The 18,231-nt window shown below is 50.8% G+C and overlaps 1 protein-coding gene across 1 annotated transcript; it reads left to right on the forward strand.

The window, feature by feature from the left end:
* Positions 1-2,832: 2,832 nt before the first annotated feature.
* TNS4 (tensin 4) lies at positions 2,833-16,507 on the forward strand. The gene is made up of 12 exons (XM_032788958.2): positions 2,833-3,358; positions 8,474-8,912; positions 9,402-9,826; positions 10,960-11,046; positions 11,806-11,922; positions 12,305-12,400; positions 12,726-12,803; positions 13,657-13,728; positions 14,588-14,756; positions 15,226-15,294; positions 15,614-15,640; positions 16,202-16,507. The coding sequence occupies exons 1-12, from the start codon at positions 2,833-2,835 to the stop codon at positions 16,329-16,331; spliced, it is 2,235 nt and encodes a 744-aa protein (XP_032644849.2). The 3' UTR covers positions 16,332-16,507.
* Positions 16,508-18,231: the final 1,724 nt, after the last annotated feature.

Below are 18,231 nucleotides of genomic sequence, written 5' to 3' on the forward strand. Positions count from 1 at the left end.
GTGCTGCCATGCTCTGGAATTTGGACTGCCTAGAAACGGGCCAGAGAGTGGTGCTCTCTCAGAGGCCACGGGCTGCACACGAGAGGCAGAGAGCAGAGCGCCTGGCAGTTCGCAGGGCGCTTTGTGCAGGGTTACAGTTTCCAGGCGAGGGATTTCCTAGGATATGAACCCAAATAAAAACAATCACTTCAAAATTTGAGTTCGAATCCCCCAAGGCAAAAGGATAGGAGGGCTAGGCCAAGGAAGGGCTGAACTTCCTTGTCTCCGTGACTTCAGGTGGGGAGGGATCAGGTGACTTCAGGTGAGTGAGACAGCCCTCTTTCTGCCCCTACGCCCGTGTCCTCGCCCTGCCCTCCCTGCAAAACAGCTTCTCTGGGCTGCTGCTTCTTTGGCCTGGGCACCATTTAAAACAGCAGCATGCTCACAGAGACACCCTCAGTTGAGATACTTTTCACCTGGGGCGCTTTATCAAGGAAGGCCAGTACCATTACCCCCATTTTACAGGGGGAAACTGAGGCACAGACAGGGGATGTGACATGTCCACGGTCACCCAGCAGATAAGTGGCAGAGACAGAAAATCCGTGCCATAGCTAAAGAACCTGCTGTTACCTCTGGAGACGAAAGCCGCCAGTCTAGGTATCTTGTCTCAGATGTTCCCTGATTAACTAATACTGGGTGGATGAATTTATTTCATTTTATTTGTACTGAGATCCTTTCATAGAAGTCAGATTTTTTTTACTTTCCTGAGTTTTCAGCTGTTGTTCTCCCAAGTTGCCAAAGTAGCAAAGTGCCTGCAAACTCCACCCCCTACAGCTTGTCCTAGGAGCAATGGAGGCAGCCAAGTCTCAGCGGTGCAGCTGTGCCGAGGTTCATTCTGGTTAGCGAAGCAATACATCTCTCTTCACTGTGGCCGAGGCGAGGCTGGAGCAGGCTGCCTGGTGCACAAAGCAGCAACCCTGACTGATCCAAACTCGCAAGTCCAGTTCCAAAAGTCCTGGGATTGGCTTAACAGTTATGACATTTTCCCAACTTGGGGGTTGGGTTTTTTGTTGTCTCGGGGGGGGGAGGAGGGGATATTTGTTTTTTTAAATTTAGAGTTCATGTTTACAAGCTTTTCTCTGCAACCAGCGGGGTTAAAAACCTTTTCCAAATGAAAGCTGGGATTCTGCTGTAATCTCATGATTCCAGGAGCTGGGGCTTTAAGAAAAAGACCAGATAGCATAAGACTCCTGATTAAAACGTGAACATTGGCAACACAATGTTGAGTTGCTAGGAGGCTTCTTGATGCTGCTGACTGTTTAGAGTCAACCCTGTTTTCAGAAGCGTCTCTGTCATCTGAAAACTCAACCTCCCCCTCCACACACAACAGTCAGACTCAGCTTCGGCTGCCTCGTGCTGTGACGTGCTAACTCTCTGATAGCCACAGGCGTATTAATATTTGCTATATGATACAGCTGCCTGTTCAGCAATCAAAACAACTGACATTACCATGGCAACTGTTTTCCTCGACTTCACTGACGCGCCCTGTTAATCCGGGCAAGTCCCAAGAACAGGCCTCTTATGACTAAGGAGGGCATAGTTTGCTGTCTAGCCCTAGACACCTGTGTCTCCTTCCTCTTGCTGATGCAGAAGGTGCTCCAGGGCTCGCATTTCAGAAGTGTCAGAGCTGGGTCTCAGGTCGGGCAGGAGAGGCTCGTGGTTGTAGATGCAGAGGGCCCAGGTTTGATTGTATGATGTTCAGGACATACAAACAGATAAATTAGATAAAAACATCAAATACTTTTGCTGGAAGGTTGCAATGTAACATATCTTGGTTAGGGTTAACCCACAAACACACAAAACAGAGTGAGAGAAAACAGGCTTCTCCCTAAGGCAGCGAGGTACAACTCATGCTACCTTGGTCTAGGATAGCTCTTTGCAGACTAACTGCTGAACGACCCAGATCACATGCCTCCCTATAGCGACCCAGAGGCTACAAGCTATCTAGGAAAACCCCAGAAAATTTCAAGCACTGGCTTTCAGTTTCAGTGCAGATTCCTGCTTCCACCCAGGGCTTTTAAACACAAACCGAATGCCCCCCGGGACTAGTCAGAACTTCATATTAACCATGTTCCTAGTGCATTACTTCAGCCTCCTGTGCAGCCAGCACTGTGGTCACACTTTATCAACAAAACAACAGGACGACGCACGTTCATCCCCATGCAAAGATCCGAACTGGCAATCAGGCCAGCCCTCCTACCTATCGCAAGAGTTCACTGGGTGGGTTCAGGTTGGCTGTCTATCACTGTCACCTTTGATAGAGCCCGAGCTTCCTCGGAAGCCACCCAAAGTGCAAGATTGAGGGAATGGCAGGTTGTGTAATTCTCAGCCAAGGAAAGGGGAGGGTGCAAATGGAGCTGAGAGAATTCAGCTCTCTGGAGGGGCTAGGGAGCGGGTCGTTGGCCACAGAAAAGCTGTTGCAGTGAGGATGAATTTGCAGCTTGCCCAAATGCACCATAGGATGCAGGTTACATATTGATGGAATCAAGTGCAAAGGAAAATTTGCAGAGTGGCTTTTTTTTTCTTTTCAAATTGAATTCCAAGTGTGACCCCTGCTTTCCTACTTTAGATCTTACACTGCAAAGGTCCATTCCTGCTCCCAGAGAGCCTAGTGTCTAACTGCTGGTTCTTGTTCTTCTTTAGATTCCCTTCGTGTGCCTTCTGCTTGAGACGGCAGATTGAAGAAACGGTTTCTCGTGGCCCTTGGTGGAAAAAGGCACGTGGAGAACTCACCTCAAAGGCAAGGAGGAGACAACGCTCCCAGACGGAATATAAAGGCAGGAAGCCAAAGCAATGTCTCAGATCATACCCAGCCACGTGCTACGGGTCGGCCAGACGATACGTGTTGCATCCCAGGAAGAAAGCAGGAGCTTACAGCCAGCCAGGAGCCGCTGCTGCTCCAGCTTGACTACAAAATGCTCTTATTATTCAGCCGAGGGTTGGCTCAGCCAGCCTATGATGGCCCAAACCAAAGCACATCTGCTGCCAAATGGGGGACTGCATGGACCTAACTCGAATGCCGTGTTCACACGTGTGGCTTCTCCCACCCCCAGGAAAGAGCAGCAGGTTGCCTCTATGGAAAGAGCCAGTCCCACACATCAGGCAGAGGGAGAAGAGGAGACCGAGGGGAATTCCGAGGCTAGTCCAGTGTCTCCGACCCTGGACGTGTCCATAGAAAGCCTGAATCAACTGATCCTAGAAATCGACCCGACCTTTCAGCCCCTCCTGCTCAAACCAGACAGCAGCAAGAAGCACACTGCCCAATCCACGTCTCCTGGCAGCGCAGCTGTGAGTGAGAAACCAGACCCCGATTCGTTAGGTGAGGTAAAGGTCGTCAACGTGCAGCAGAGCCAGCGCAGGACGCGCTCGGCCCTAGCAAAGTAGCATGAAAGTCCCAGAGCGTTTCCGTGCATTGCATATGCTACGTGCAATCTCAAATAATTCACCCTGTGCAGCGGGCAGGCACAAGTCCTCAAAAAGGGCACTGGTGAAACGCAATTTTACCCATAGTGCAGCCAGGGGTTGGATGTGATTCTTCTTGCCTATCACATCAGGGGCAGGCAATTTGATTTTGTGGCTGGGCCGGCAAGTTTTCTCTCTGACTTCTGTGGCCCCCCACATCACCATAGCGTCCAAGGCCACTCTCAATCTGTAATGTATTTATCCTCATAGACACTCTGTGCTGCAAGGCAGAGCTGTTCTCCCCATTTCACTGCTGAGAAACTGAGGCATGGATAGGCTAGGTGATTTAGGGGGGTTGGTGGAGGAGCTAATGGCTTATGGTCACCTGGTTGGAGTTAAAGCCAGGGCAGGTGTGTGGCTTAATGAGGGATTAATAGGGAAGGTAGGAGCTCAGAAGTACGGTGCAGGGTGTGAGTGAATTAGTATAGAGGTCAGAGCAGCCCGAGCCTGCAGCCCGGGGGCCTCAGAAGAGGCGTGTGTGAGTTTTATTTGTCCTGCAGTTTCTCTCGGGGGTAACCGCCCTGGGAGGGAGGCTAGTTAAGGTGCTGAGATGGCCCCGGGGCTCTGGGTTGAGTTTGCAGCCTTGCCACAGAATCCCTGTGTGACCTTGGGTCAGTCTCCTAGGCCAGAGTTTTCACGGAGCTCCGCTCTCATTTAGGCCCCCAAAGGAGTGGCAGAGCAGAGCCCCGTGTGTCAGGCACAGAGCGAGCGCCTTCAAAAGTCTGTTCCCAGCTGTGAGAGTGAACCCTACCGCTGGCAGCAACAGTGGGAGAGCAAGGCTTAGCCACTGGGCCCTGTGCAGACCCAGGTTCGCTGACACACTGGTGAATGTAGCACCCACCGTCTTCACCTTGGCAGCCTCTCTCTACAGCCATGGGATTGATCCTAAAAAACTCGTGTGTGTGTGTGTGTGTGTGTGTGTGTGTGTGTGTGTGTGTGTGTGTGTGTGTGTGTCTTCTGTGCCTCAGTTTCCCCATCTGTAAAATGCAGCTAACTGCACTGCTTTGCCTTGTCGGGATGCGGTGAGGCACTCAGATAGCAACGTGCTGGCAATGCTGTAAGGGGGCAGCTGAATGAGCTGGAGCAGGGGCATATCGACAAGAAACGATGAAGAGCGGCTGTCAATGACGTTCCTTTGCAACACATTCCCCTGGGTTCTTGCTGCGAATTCCTTTGCAAGGAAGAGAGTCGAGGAGGGGCTGATGGCAGAGAGCGGCTTGCACAAAGTAGTGATGTTGAGTGAAGACTTTTAGAGATGCAAGTGGCCCCTGAGAAATCATTTCTGCAAAGGCCCTGGATACTCCCGAAGGTTTTCTGGTGTGTCGAATGAAAATCACCGTGTGTGCGTTTGAACCTTCCACTCAGGGAGAGTTTGCATAATCCACCCTGTGTTCATGGGACATAGTCATGGCTGATGCTAATTCTGTCTCCTACGTAGTGGTTGAGAATGTTAGAATGGCCCTCTCGGCCCCGCATAACATATGGCATTGGTCACAGTCAGGCTGTTGTTTTGAAGTCACACCTGCCACTTCTTGGTGCCAAAAATTTAGCCAGGAACAGGAGCTAATATTAAACCTGTCTGATAGGCAGGAGCTTCAAGACAGCAGGCAAACAGCTGGGTTAAAGTGATGACCCGGAAACAGCCAATTAACAGGACCATTCTGAGTTACAATCTTTCCTTTCTTTTTCCTTTGGCGGGAGACCTTTCGGACACAGTGTATCCAGCCAGGAGCTGGTCGCAAGGGCTCTGAACACTCATGAGCCGGCTCCGGGACAAGCTGGTGACAGAGCCCCGGCCAGGACTGTCTTTGATAGGACGATTGCCGCTTTTTAGCAATAGTGAGGAGAGAAGCGTTTGGGGAAGGGTTGAAGCATGAGAGAGAACTGCTGTTTTTAGTTTTAGTCAGGGTTTCTCTAACGGACTTGACAAGCTTCCAGCAGATTCCCCCCCAGCTCTGGCGGGCTGCAGCACCTTTCATGTTCCCCGGCTGAAGTGCCTCACCCACTAGGCAGCACTCTCGGTTAGATCTGAGTTGCAATGGCAGCGTCAGATCAGCCCAGCCCGGTTCTGGCATGTGGGCCTCAGCCAGGGCGGGTGTTCTCTGCTGCAGCAGGCCTGGAGTCACTGTGTACAGGTGAAAACCTTATAGCCATGAGTATTGTGGGCTCTGACGTGCTTTATGGGGCTATTGAGCCAGCTCCCTTTTGCGTGTTTATCTAAGCACGGCCTGTTTTATTTTAAAATTGGTTTCTCAACAGTAGACAGATTCACCAGCCCAATTAAACTGAACGTCTGCCTGTGCTTTGCCTAGGGGCCTGGCACCCAGAAGGCAACCAAAGCATAACTATTGCGTGGACTTGTCCTAGAACCTGATGCCTTCGAGGCCGTTGTTTCTTACAAGAAGCAGTGACTGCAGTCTTTGCAATTCCCCGTCCTCCCAGAGTCAGCTACTCACTAACCACATGATGTAAGACATGTCAAATGAATGACAAGGGAACTCCAGACTTTTAGAGAATTTTTTTATTACAGAAGCAAAAAAATATTCCATCCTATTGATGCCTTTAAAAGTAGCGCAAGGAATCAAAGGCATGACAAGATCCAGCGGCTGGAAGCGGGAGCTGGACACATTCAGGCTTGAAACACGGTGCACCATTTTAACAGGGCAGGTGATTTATGACTGGAACAACTCACCCCGGGGCCCAGTGAATTCGCTGTCGCCCGAAGGCTTTAAATCAAGACGGGGCGTCTCTGTCTAAAAGCTGCTGTAGCTCAGCCAGAAGCTGTGGGCTTGATGCGGGAACGGCTGGTGAAATCTGACCTGCGCTGAGCAGAAGTCAGAAGATCATAGCAGTCCCTCCTGACCTGAGCAACTAGAAACACTTGGAGTGGATGTTCAGCCCTCGGCTCTGAATCCCCCATTGTACAGTTCTTATACCTCCGCAGACGATGAGAGTAGCAAGGGTTATATTCCATGTGCTCTGCCCCATAGCTGAGTCGGGCTCGTGTCTCTTCTGGGGCACCTGCCTTTCAAAAGCAGGAAAGAGCTGAGGGATTGACAGTCACAGTCCCGTCTTTGCCAAGTGTCATCCCCCGCCAGGCAGCACGGCCTTGGCTAGTTCCCATTTTAAAAGTCAGACGGGCTGGGCTGGTGAATGAAAGCAGCGCTTGTTCGCGAACGAGGGACTGCGGCAGAGATCACGCCATTGTAACTCAGCGCACAGTGACCGTGCACGGCCCCCTAGTATGTGGCATTTCACTGGCACTTCTCAGTGGCAATCCCAGAGCAAGTTACAGACATTGACTAACTGAATGTCACGATCCCTCCTGCCCGTTAGCGATTTTGATCCCTGTGCTACAAATGGGTAAACTAAGGGACTGAGTGGTTAAATGATGATGTGCTAAAAGCCAGACGAGGCAATGGCAGAGCTGGGCATGGAACCCAGGAGCCCTGCTCTAACCACTAGACTCTCTGTTCCCCTCCCAGAGCAGGACTAGAACCTGGGATTCCACTTACAACTTCCAGAGCAAGAAAGCCGGTTGTGTGAGTGCACAAATCTGCAGAAATCAATTTCTTAAAGTTAGGCTTTCTTAGATCTGCTTAGAAACAAACCTTTCCCCTTCACAAGTGTGTGGACAGTCACAGCAATATACTAATCCATATGTGTTTTCTTTGGGATGTCCCATGAGCCCTGGAAGAGAGGGAAGTGAGGGAGAGCAGTTCTGGTATGGACACTGGGGTGCACGTACTTGAGAGCTCTTGAATCGCTGTAAGAGCTACTTCGGTAACTACAATACCCCTGCCCAAATCGGGGCAACGGACTCGACTGAACTGCTCCCCTGCCCCAGGCTCTGGCTGCTTTTGCTGCTGGAATGCTCAGCCCATGATCTGATCAGCCAGAAATGCACAGGTGCCTCGTAACAAGCAGCTTCGCGCTGCACACAGATATCACCACGCCGGTTCTGTGCACGGTTACCAATGCTCCAAGCATCCAGCCACGCCTGAGAATGGGCGAAATCCACCCTGTGCACATGGCCAAGCACGGGGCCTGTGCACCAGGTGAGCTGGAAGTGGTACGCAGGAGCCAGAAAGCCCATCCCTCCTCACACGCCCTTTGTCCATGAGTCTGATGTGATCACTCACTTGGGAGCAGCCAGATGTTTTTTTCTTTAGTCAGGTACAAACAGAACGGCCGTTTAAAGAAGACAAATAGAAGCATCCGCCCTTTGCTACAGGCATCAACATGTAATCATCACAAGGGGTTCTGCACTCTCCGAGATGACTGTACATAACCCTGCCTTCCTTGGGGCTGCTCTCGTTAGGCTGGGGGTGGGGCATTCCAGCTGTAATTAGAAGTGAAGTGTCCCCATTTCAGAGAGGGGAGCTAGGAATCTGTTTCTGGGAGCTGCAATGCAAGGCCTGGCCTTGTGACATGGGAGAAAGGGGCTCCTCAAAACCGTGGCGGGAAGCGGCTCTGTAACATTCCCTGTTCCTTGGCTAATGGCCACACAACACCTGCAGCCCCAGGGGGTCTTTAAAGAAGGGAATTAATCACATCCCAGGTCTAATGAAGCATGGAGGTTGCATCTAAGCACTAGCGCTGGAAAAGCATCATTGTGGGGCACGGGGGCGGGGGGGGTGTTTGAAATTCCCATCTAACACAAACTCTCTTTGCACTTGCAATTGTCGGTTGCGCTCACTTGTCATGCCTAGATTGTCAGTTCCCCTGGACAGGGACCGTGTCACCTTCAGTGCCTGATCCTGACTGACTCCACGAGGTGCTATCAAAATATGAGGCTGAGGTTCCGAAAGCTACCTAAGGGATTTGGGTGCCCAGCAAATGGGAACTGTGCATCAAAATCCCCAAGGTGGTTTGGAAATTGCAGCCTAAATCTATAATAATTCTCCTCTTATGTTCGGATGATGAACCTGCCCAAATACCTTATTGTCAACCCCTCCCATTTTTTTTCCAGAGATCAAGTACATTGAAATGACCCCTACCCGAGCCAAGAGCCAAGAATCAATGCAGGGCTCGGCCAGCCCTTGCGTCACTCCACTCTCCATGTCACCCCAAGGCAGCTGCTTCCTGCTAGCCCGGGACAACTGCACCCCTAATGGCAGTCTTGTCTTCTCGAGCCCCTCCAGGCCTGACAGCAGCTGGGCAGCTCCTCAAAATCAGCCACCCACTGGGAGCTCCCCCCAGATCGGCTACAGAGCATCTGAATGTGTCTCCATCCCGCAGCGTGGTCAGAAGGACTGCATCTCCTACGGGCCAAATACTCTCCTGGCCACCTCTCCCGGTCTGGAGAGTTTGCGGAAGGCTTTGTACATTGGGCGGGCTCAGCAGAGAACCAGCAGAGTCTCCATGCTCTCCACGAGCCCGGGGTCAGATACCAGTTATGTGCTTGGAAGGTAAATCTGCCTTTGTGACGTCTATGTATTGAGCCCATGGCTGAGAGTTTCTCCGCCTTTAAGGAGATGGCCCCGTTCAGAAGCCAGGTGGGTGGGGATTGGCAGTAAGCTCTCGGGGGGATTCAGAGCCTAATATACCACCAAAGAGTAGTGCTGCATTCTCCTGGGCAACAGCAGAGGCCCTAATCCCCAATAGTGCCCCCGTCCCACCCTTCCACAAGGAGCGGTTCATGTCGCGGGAGAAGACTGAAGAGTGGGAGCAGAGGAAGGGACAGAAGAGGGAGCTGGTTCTGCTGGCACAATCCCACAGCTCTTTATTCCCCCCTGGGGTGGAAGTGAGCTTTCATGCTGTGATTTGATGTCACAGGAGCCAGGCAAGGTTCCCCCCACCCCCACCCCCAGGCAACCTCTTATTTGGCTTGCTGCACAGCGTGTCAGCTGGAGAACAAGCCCTCCAATCTCCCTGTACCTTCTGCTTTTCTACTGCAGCAGCACCCAGTCGCTTCTCAACGATGACTCCGACTCTTACCAACCTGCCCACCGATCAACGGAAAGCCCCTTATCTGTTGGCCCCTTCGGCAGCCCTTGTCTCACCTCCCCCAGCGTTCAAGGCGATCGTTTTGGAGATGCCTTTAGCCCAGGTTCCAATTCCAGCAAAGTGAACAACTGTTCCTCCCCGCCACTCCAGAAGGGACATGCCAGCAGCTGTCCCCCATCCATCGTTAACTCCCTGGCTGATATCCCCATACTGCTGGTCAACGGATGTCTGGAACATGGCGAGACGTCTCCCAGGATGGGCAAAGACTTCCAGGGTTCCATCAAGCAGACATTTCCACCCAGTTCCAGCTCCTCCTCAGGGATAAACAGCTTGAATAAGACCTCTTCTGAAACATCTCTCTCCTTCTCCCCGGACGGTAAGTCATGCCTGTTTTGAGTTGGAACCACTCTCTGTTTCAGAGCGAAGTTATCCAACACTGAGAATCCCATCAGCTTACTGAGGTAGAAAGACAGGATGAAACTGGAGACTGTGTTTCCACTTCCAATCAAGCTTTCATTTATAAATGGTTAATAAGACACTAATAGATAATATAGATATGATAAGTTGTGTCCTTGAGGGTGATAAATCATCATCAGAGGTGTTAGAGATGGTTATAAGTCATGGTTGTAAGCAACCAGTTGGACTCGCTAAAGATCTAGAATGATTGATCAATCATTTATTGAAACATCATTTTTAACCCTTCATAAATTGGAGCCCCAATATACAGTGTGACCAAGATGGCATATAAATGAAGACTCTGTCCTGCAGAAACTTGTGTGCCGAAATGTCTAGGAATTGTTCATTTTAAAAGGGTCAGGGTGTTAAAACATCTGGTAATGATGAGGTTCTGTAAAATTATAGGGTCCCATCCTCAGCTCTTGTGACCAGGGTAGTTTCTTTGAAGCAAATGGACCTTTGCTTATTTACACTGGCTGAGAATGTGACCCATAATGTTTTAATTTCATCCTTATTTCAGTGCTAAGACTTTTTTGCCCCCCTTTGAGTTTGGAGGCCATCTAAAGATATCAAACATTTGGGAAACAAGAGATTCCTAGTTCAAGGGTAAACAACTGGGACATTGTTTCCTGGAATAGTTTACAGGGGCAGCTCCTGACAGAGACTTTTCATCTGGATTCTCATGGGAGAGAAAAGAGGGATGTCTCTCAACACAGCACTCTTGACTTCAGTGGAGCTGGGCTGATACACGCCAGCCAAGGAGCTAGCCTATTATCTTTCTGATCTTGACTGGTTTGCCAAGAAGAAAATGAAGTGCAGAGTGAATTATGATGGGAACCGGAGAGGAAGTTCTAATTGAAACACTTGAGCAAACATTTAAGTCCAAGATCAGTTAAAAGAGAAACAGTCTTTGTTAGGGAGGTTCTCCCCTTAAAGATGCCAGGGAACAGAATCGCTAGGATCTAAATACCTATAACACAGGCCTATGCCTCTCTGCAAAGAAAGAGGTTTGTTCATGTGCCATGCATGAGGGAATGCCACTGTCTCTTGCAGGTTCCTCCAAAGATGGTGAGCCAACCATGAAGTTTGTGATGGACACATCAAAATACTGGTTCAAGCCAAGCATTACAAGGGACCAAGGTAAAAGGAGAGGAGATGTGGCTAGGCTTATCCCATTCCCAAATCTACCCTTCTGCATAGCTCTTAGAGAGCTGCTCGTCTCATGGGGTGGCAGAGGGCCAGCAGAAGCTCTATGCATCACTTAGGTCCCATAGTGACTTATTTCCCAATTGCATCCTAACCCAGTAAAAGCTGGTGTTACAGAAGTGGAAGAGGCACTCGCCAGTCTAGAGATGATGCTCAGGAAACATCAGGTCTTCACTCTGTCTGTGCTGTCTAAGTTGAGGAGAATACACTCCCCTTTCTAATGATCAGCTGAGTCAACTTGATTTTGGAAAGGGCCGACTGTATTTTTCAATTCCCAGGATAAGGATCCTGGCTGAAGTCAAATGCTTCTTGAATCACCCCTGTGCAGTGACACCATCAGGTCAGGCCTTCTGCAAGGACAGAGCCTGGACCTCTGAATTGAAAAGCTCAATGAGGCTCTACTGCCTGAGGCAATCGCTAAAGAAGCAGGTCCGTTAGTTCAGAGGACCTAACATTAACAGTCTCATTAAATGGGTATATGTGGTTTAGCCACTAACGGGAGACAAAGAACCATACTGTTAGCACGGGTTGCAGATGCATGCAGGAAATACTCATGTGCACTCTGAAGCCCACCCCGCTGCATGTCACTGCCCCTCGGGAATGGTTACAGCGCTAGACAAAGGGAATGCTGGGTTCAGAAATGCTGAAATGCTGCCTGCGTTGCATGGGTAACCCTCTCCTGTGTGCCTTCAGCAATCCAACTTTTGAAGGAGGCGGAACCAGGCGCTTTCCTCATGCGGGACAGCACGTCGTACCGCGGGTCATTTGGGCTGGCGATGAAGGTTCTCAGCTCACCATCCGGCTGCAAGACAGATACAGAGAGGCCTCGTAAGAACACAGAGCTAAACTCCCCAGGAGAATCGTATACGCCAGGTTCAACAGTTTGTAACGGAGCCAATAAGCAGTCGATTAAGGACCCCAGAGTCTGGATCTTTGTGTAAAATTCACAGCGGTGGGTCCGCACAAGGGCCACACATCACTTGAAACCTCAAACTGGGGCTGTGGGGGGATGTAAGGGTCAGTGCCTAATTGTCTAGGGGTGGCATAGACGCACAATTGAAATGGCATTTTGAAAATCCCACCCTGCAGTTACAACCCAGCCCAGAGGTATTCAGGGAAAGTGGAGGATCCTAAAAACATGGTGGGCAGTAACACTGGAGATTGTGGTAGAGCCTCTCTTGCATTTTGCTTGCAGGTGATGACAGCAGTGACCTGGTCCGACACTTCCTCATTGAGTCATCTGCCAAAGGAGTGCACCTTAAAGGGGCCAGCGAGGAGCCCTATTTTGGTAAGGATATTACAATCGTGGAGCGGAAGTTACGGGAGAAGTATTAGGTGTATTACGGTAGCACCGCACCCCTGATCACATTTTGTGCCCGGTGCTGTACAAATGTGCAGCGAGAGGCAGCTTAAATGCCTGTTGCAGACACTTCCCAGCGTGCGTCGCGTGACCAGTCAGAGCTGCAAATACAGTGGGTAAAAAACGTTAAACCAAGGCCACCATCTTCACTCAGGCCAGCTGAGATGAGAGGGATGGCGGTGGAAGGGCGGGGGAGCTGGTGGGGTCTCTTGTTCCTGACGTCCTGTTAGCCCTCTCGCTGTCTCTGTTGCAGGGAGCCTGTCTGCCTTCGTCTACCAGCACGCCATGACAGCATTAGCGCTGCCCTGCAAGCTGGCCATCCCCACACGAGGTACGGGGCCGACTTGGAGACCAGCAGGAAGAAATGCTGGGAGTTAGCGATTGGGGTGTGGGGTGGCTAGGTGGACGTTGCAGGCACGTCTGGACTTGATGGCTATGCCCCCGTTCTAGCAAAACCGGAGTTTGGAAGGGGGCCTGCTCACAGGCACGCGCAGGGCATGGCCATTACCACAGTGAGGATGCATCAGTGGGAAGAGGAGACAGCACTGGTAGGCGGGGTCGGGTGTCAGGAAGAGGCATGAATGGTTGGCAGCTGTAAGTGCCGCTATAGTGAGGGGTGAGGAGAAAAACTGGCCAGTACCTGCCCGGCTGTGGGCAGAGCAGATGATGTACGTTTTGCCCTGTGGAGCCGGTTTCTTAATCCTGTGCAGCGATGCCAGCATGCTGGCTGCAGTTGCTAATCTCAGAGAGAGAGAGAGAGGTGCAAGCGGCCTCTGCTGCAGTCCAAGGGACTGGTGTGCACGTGAGCCCTGTAGAGAGACCCGTGGGCTGGGCAGAGGGCTCCGGAGAGCTGGCCCGGCAGCCACAAAGCACCACAATCTGCATCAGGGCTGGAAAGGCAGAGCAGAGTGGACGAACGAGGAGGTGTCAGATCATAACGGTGGATGGGGACACAGACACGAAGGGCTTGGAGGAGGATGGTAGGGGATGTCCCTGGATCCCTGAATAGATGTGGCCTATTCACAGCGGGTGAAATTCACTTGTGCGCAGAGACCCTAAGACTTAACCAGTTCCTGGGCCCTGTGTGTCCCCTGAACAGAGGTGAATTTCACCCCTGACAAAACCTTGACTTCAGAGCTGCTTGCTCTCTCCATGCCTCACGGTTCTGTTTGTTGCTTGCACAGATTTTGCTGCTGGAGAAAATAGCTCTGAGACCCCCCTGGAATCTGCAATTTCTGCAATGAAGAAAACTGCTGGTGAGAAACGGAAAGAAACCAGGTTTCTTCTAGGCTTTATTTGCTGGAGGAACAAACTGTCGCTGTCCTCCAGGGCTTTGGACTTCACCCCGTGCGGAGAGAATTCACCTTTAACACACCTGACACTGCGATTTTTTTTCACACTTGTGATAAATTCTGACACAAGTCACGGAAGCAGCCGAGGAGCTGCTGATCTGACCAGGACCCATAGCTTGCAGGAGTGGGAGGGGAGCAGTGTTGCCAGTTCACACGATTTTATCACAAGTCGTGTGGCACCTGGTGTTTTCCTAGTAGCCCAATTCCAGGAGTCAGGTGACTGCATGAGAATCTGGGCCTGCATTGAAAAAAAAGGCAGTAGCCAGCTCTCATGACAGGAAAGTTTGAAAATGTGACTCCCAACGGCTCAAACCTCCGAAGGTGAAGGAAAAGAACCTGACAATTGCTACGTTATAAAATCTCCTGATTTTAAAGCCAATCTCCTGATTTTCATGGCCCGACTAATGATTTCTGAACACTGGGATTTGGTGGTCCTGGGGCAGTGTCATTGTGGCTGCTTCGAGCCGCGGCATAGACAAGCATAGGGGGCTAATGGGAGAAGCATAGCAGGATATAAAGGCCATTCTCCTGTCCTGAGCGTGCAGTCAGTAATGGGTGCCCTGCAGGTGAAAGCACAGGATCAGGGAGAGAAATGTAGGATAATTATTATTGGTCTGGCAGGGGCCCCAGCATGCTAGGAGCTGTACGAACACAGAACAAAGTGCTGGTCCCCTACGGTGCCCTGATCGTTCTTGAAAGCCGGCGGGAGGGGGCTGCAGACCCAGCGTGGCGCTGACCTTGGTTTTGTGCTGTTCCCTCGCAGCCTGCAACGTCTTGTACCTCAACTCGGTGAGTGTGGAGACGCTGACCGGCGCCTCGGCAGTTCAAAAAGCTGTCTCCTCCACCTTTGAACTGGAGACGCCGCCCACGCCCACCATCGTTCACTTCAAAGTGACCGAGCAAGGAATAACCCTGACCGACGTCCAGAGAAAGTAAGGATGGTCCTTTGGGACAGGCCTGCTGAGATGCTGGCATTAGACTTCCTGGGGTGGCGCTTATGACAGCGCTGCTGTGGATTGATCAGGGCTGGCAGAGTGACTAGATTCCAGCGTTAATGGGCACAGGGCTCCATAAAACCTCATTATCTTAGTCCTGAGCTTCCTCTCCTAAATGGGGGCAAAGTCTCCTCCCTTCTGTCATTGGAGGCGTAACCTCCAGGCTGCATTTGACTATTACATTTAATAGTATAGGACACGATTCCACTTTGAGCACAGCCACTGCCGTGCCCCGGCCCTTTGGTGAGGGGAGTTCGAATCGAGCGCTAAATTCTCACCACTGCTCAGCCGAGATGGATCGGAACCCAGTCCTTAGGCCCCGAAGGGCTCGCCGGCTCATCAAGAATGGTTGGATCCAGACGCCGCCTCTTAAAAAGCCTTTTCTTCTTCTTCTTCCCTGCTGCAGGGTGTTTTTCCGACGGCACTATCCCCTTGCTGCCCTCAGCTTCTGTAGCATGGACCCTGAGAACAGAAAGTAAGTGCGACCTACTGCTCTGCAAGTCGGGGCAGTTAAGTTATCCAGGGAGCAGGCTGGGTGCTGTAGTTTTCATTTGGCCCTCGATGGAAAGTAACTGCCATGTAGGCGCAGGATGGAATCAAGGACTGGCCCTGAGTAGAATGTCAGAACTGAAAGAACTGATCAAAATTCCAGATGTTCAGAAAAGACTAATCTGAAGTTCAGCTTTTTCCCCCAGTAAAAGTAACAGTTTTCTAGCTACACAGTAATTATATGCAGATAATAAAATTAAATATCTGGGTTTCTCTTGAGAGTTTATTCATCTCTTTTCTTTCAGGTGGCAAAAGTACTGCAAGTCTTCAAGGTGAGCCTTGTCCAGAGAAATCTTCCGAAAATGCAGGGGCAAAGTGGCTTGAGTTACGGGGTTCTGGGTGTATATACAGACACATTTCAAACAGCAGCTTAAAATTAAAAATTAAAACCCCAGTGCTCAGAGGAGAAACGAAATTTACAGATTTAGGAGAATTCACCAGTGCTTTGTAACAAACCCTTGTTCTGGAATGGAAGGGGGACACAAGTGCTACCCATAGAGACCCGAGCTTTGTAAGATCTGTAGCTGTCACTCGCACAGGGGTGAATTTCCTCCTAAGTGGAAAGAACCCAGCAAATCCTTCAACTCCCTAATCCTCCCACCAGGTTTTCTCAGCACTCAGGAAGTGAGTTCCTCTATGACTCTACTTTGTGTCCCAGAAATGTTCCATAGGCAGGAAGGTGACAGCGAGAAGCGCTCCCCCCAGGATGGTTTTTCCTTGGGAATGGGCCAGGTGGGGTTCCTAGTTCGCTCTGCGGCTAGTTTCAGCTGGTTCTCTTCCATTTCAGAGTGCAGGCTAACTGGGCCTTTTTTTGGTTTCTCTCTTTCTCAAAGGATTTTTGGCTTTGTAGCCAAAAGCCAAACGGATGCTGAGAATCTCTGTCATCTCTTTGCTGAGTACGACACCGTGCAGCCGGCTTCTCTTGTCATTGACTTCATCAGCAAACTCCTCCCAGAGCAGTAGCTGATGCAGACCTGTGGAGAAGCTGTTGCTGCCAGTACCTGGATGCCGCTGAGCTGCTTCCTACTGTTCTGTTGCTGCCTTGTTGCATTTTGGCAACTGCTCCTATTTATAACTTTTGTTATGTACTTTGATGTCTGGCGTTTCAGAGGAAGGTTTTACACTCCCTGCTCAGTCCTGGGAGCCTCTGATGGGATCAGAGCTCATTCAAGAGCTCTGATGAGGAACTACATGGAAATGCGTAATGCCTGACATGTATATATCGCAGCCTGCAGGAAGCCACAGCAGGTCAGATGGTGGATGACTGTGTGAGAGGTTGGATTTGCCTTGCCAAGTTATTTGCTCACTCATGGGGGATGAGTAATTTTGTTCTTTAACAGGCAGGGAAAATATTGGGGCCAAGATTTTTGATAGTGATGCCTTGATTTCTGGGTGCCCAATTTGAGACCCTTACAGGGGTCTGACCTCCCACCCTCCAAAAGTCCGGGTTAGCACCAGCTGACCTCACAGATGCCTTGTGAGGATAAATGGTGCCCTGCTACAATGGTACCAGAGGCCAGGTGAGGACCTTCTGTAGGCCGATGGGCCCTTCTCAGTAGCCTCTGGGTGGATTCTGCAAATCAAGGCACCTACAATCACAAGCTGCTTTTGAAAAATCTTGGGTCCCTACATTTTCGTGACCAAAATGTCGGGCAAAGCAGATTTTTTTGGCCTGGGCTGGTAAATTTTTGTGCCATTTTTGCTGGATTAGCCTGGATCGAAATATCCAGACCGTGACGAGCAGAGAAATAAACACTGACATTTTCATGACAGTAAACATCTTGGCTTTTTGGAGGAGACTGGGCCAGATCCTCAGCTGATGTAAATTGGCGGTGCCTCCTTCTGGGGCACTCCCCGTGCTGAAGGAAGCAGGTGACTCCAGTAGGTAAGAGGCCCAATTGCATAGCTAGGGCATTGGCCTGGGAGCCAGGAGATCTGAGGTCTATTCCCCCTCCCCTCCTTCACTCAATGGCCATAATCTGAAGGTCTCGTCTCTTCGGCAGGGAACTGAGCTAGGGAGTCGGGGCCTGGGAAATCAGCTTGACATGAGTGCACTGTAACGCAGCCTGCTTTACCCACTCGATATGCCAAAATCCGGGGCAGTCAGCTTGTTCGTGTCTCTTTGTCGGCTGACTATTGTATTTTCCCAGCACTTTCTGTGCTAGTTACATAGGAGTAACATGGTACAAAAGCACCAGGCTGGGTAACGCTTCAGCCAGGGCTCAGGTGGGCAGCCAGGTCTAATTAGGGGCAAGGCTTGGGGCAGCATGGTCTCGTGATTAAAGCCCTAGACTGGGACTCTGGAGGCTTGGGTTCTACTCCTGGCAGTCAATGATCTGCTGTGTGAACTTAGGCAAGTTCCTCCACTGCTCTGTGCCTCAGTTTCCCCTGCTGTTCTTTGTCAGTCTTTGATAGAATGGCGGTACCCGTTGGGCCTTGGGGCCCTATTGTGCTGCAGTCTCTGTGGGGCAGGGCGACCTCTCTCTCTGTACTGCACTCAGCACACGCGGGTCCCAGACCCAGGGCATTAAATTGGTGTCTAGCCGAGTCAAATGCAAACGAGTATAAAACGAGGCAGGAGCCTTACAACTCCAGGGGAAGCCATTCTTGAACCAGCACATTCATTTCTGTGTAACAGCCGGGGGCGAGTTGTTCTGAGCTTAGACTTCCAGTGAAGCTATTTAAGAGATGGAATCCGCTAGATCTGTTGTTTTGCAAGAACAGATTTCAAAGGGCTCCGTTCTGGCCGGGTGAGCCACTGCTCAGGACTCCCTGGTGGCTGAGTGGAGAGGCTATGGGATGGATTCCCTCTAGTTCCGATTCATTGGGAGCTGCAAAACAGGGCATCAAATGCTGGTCTTTG

Source organism: Chelonoidis abingdonii, chromosome 21, assembly GCF_003597395.2.
Source record: "Chelonoidis abingdonii isolate Lonesome George chromosome 21, CheloAbing_2.0, whole genome shotgun sequence".
In the NCBI taxonomy this organism is placed as follows: domain Eukaryota; kingdom Metazoa; phylum Chordata; order Testudines; family Testudinidae; genus Chelonoidis; species Chelonoidis abingdonii.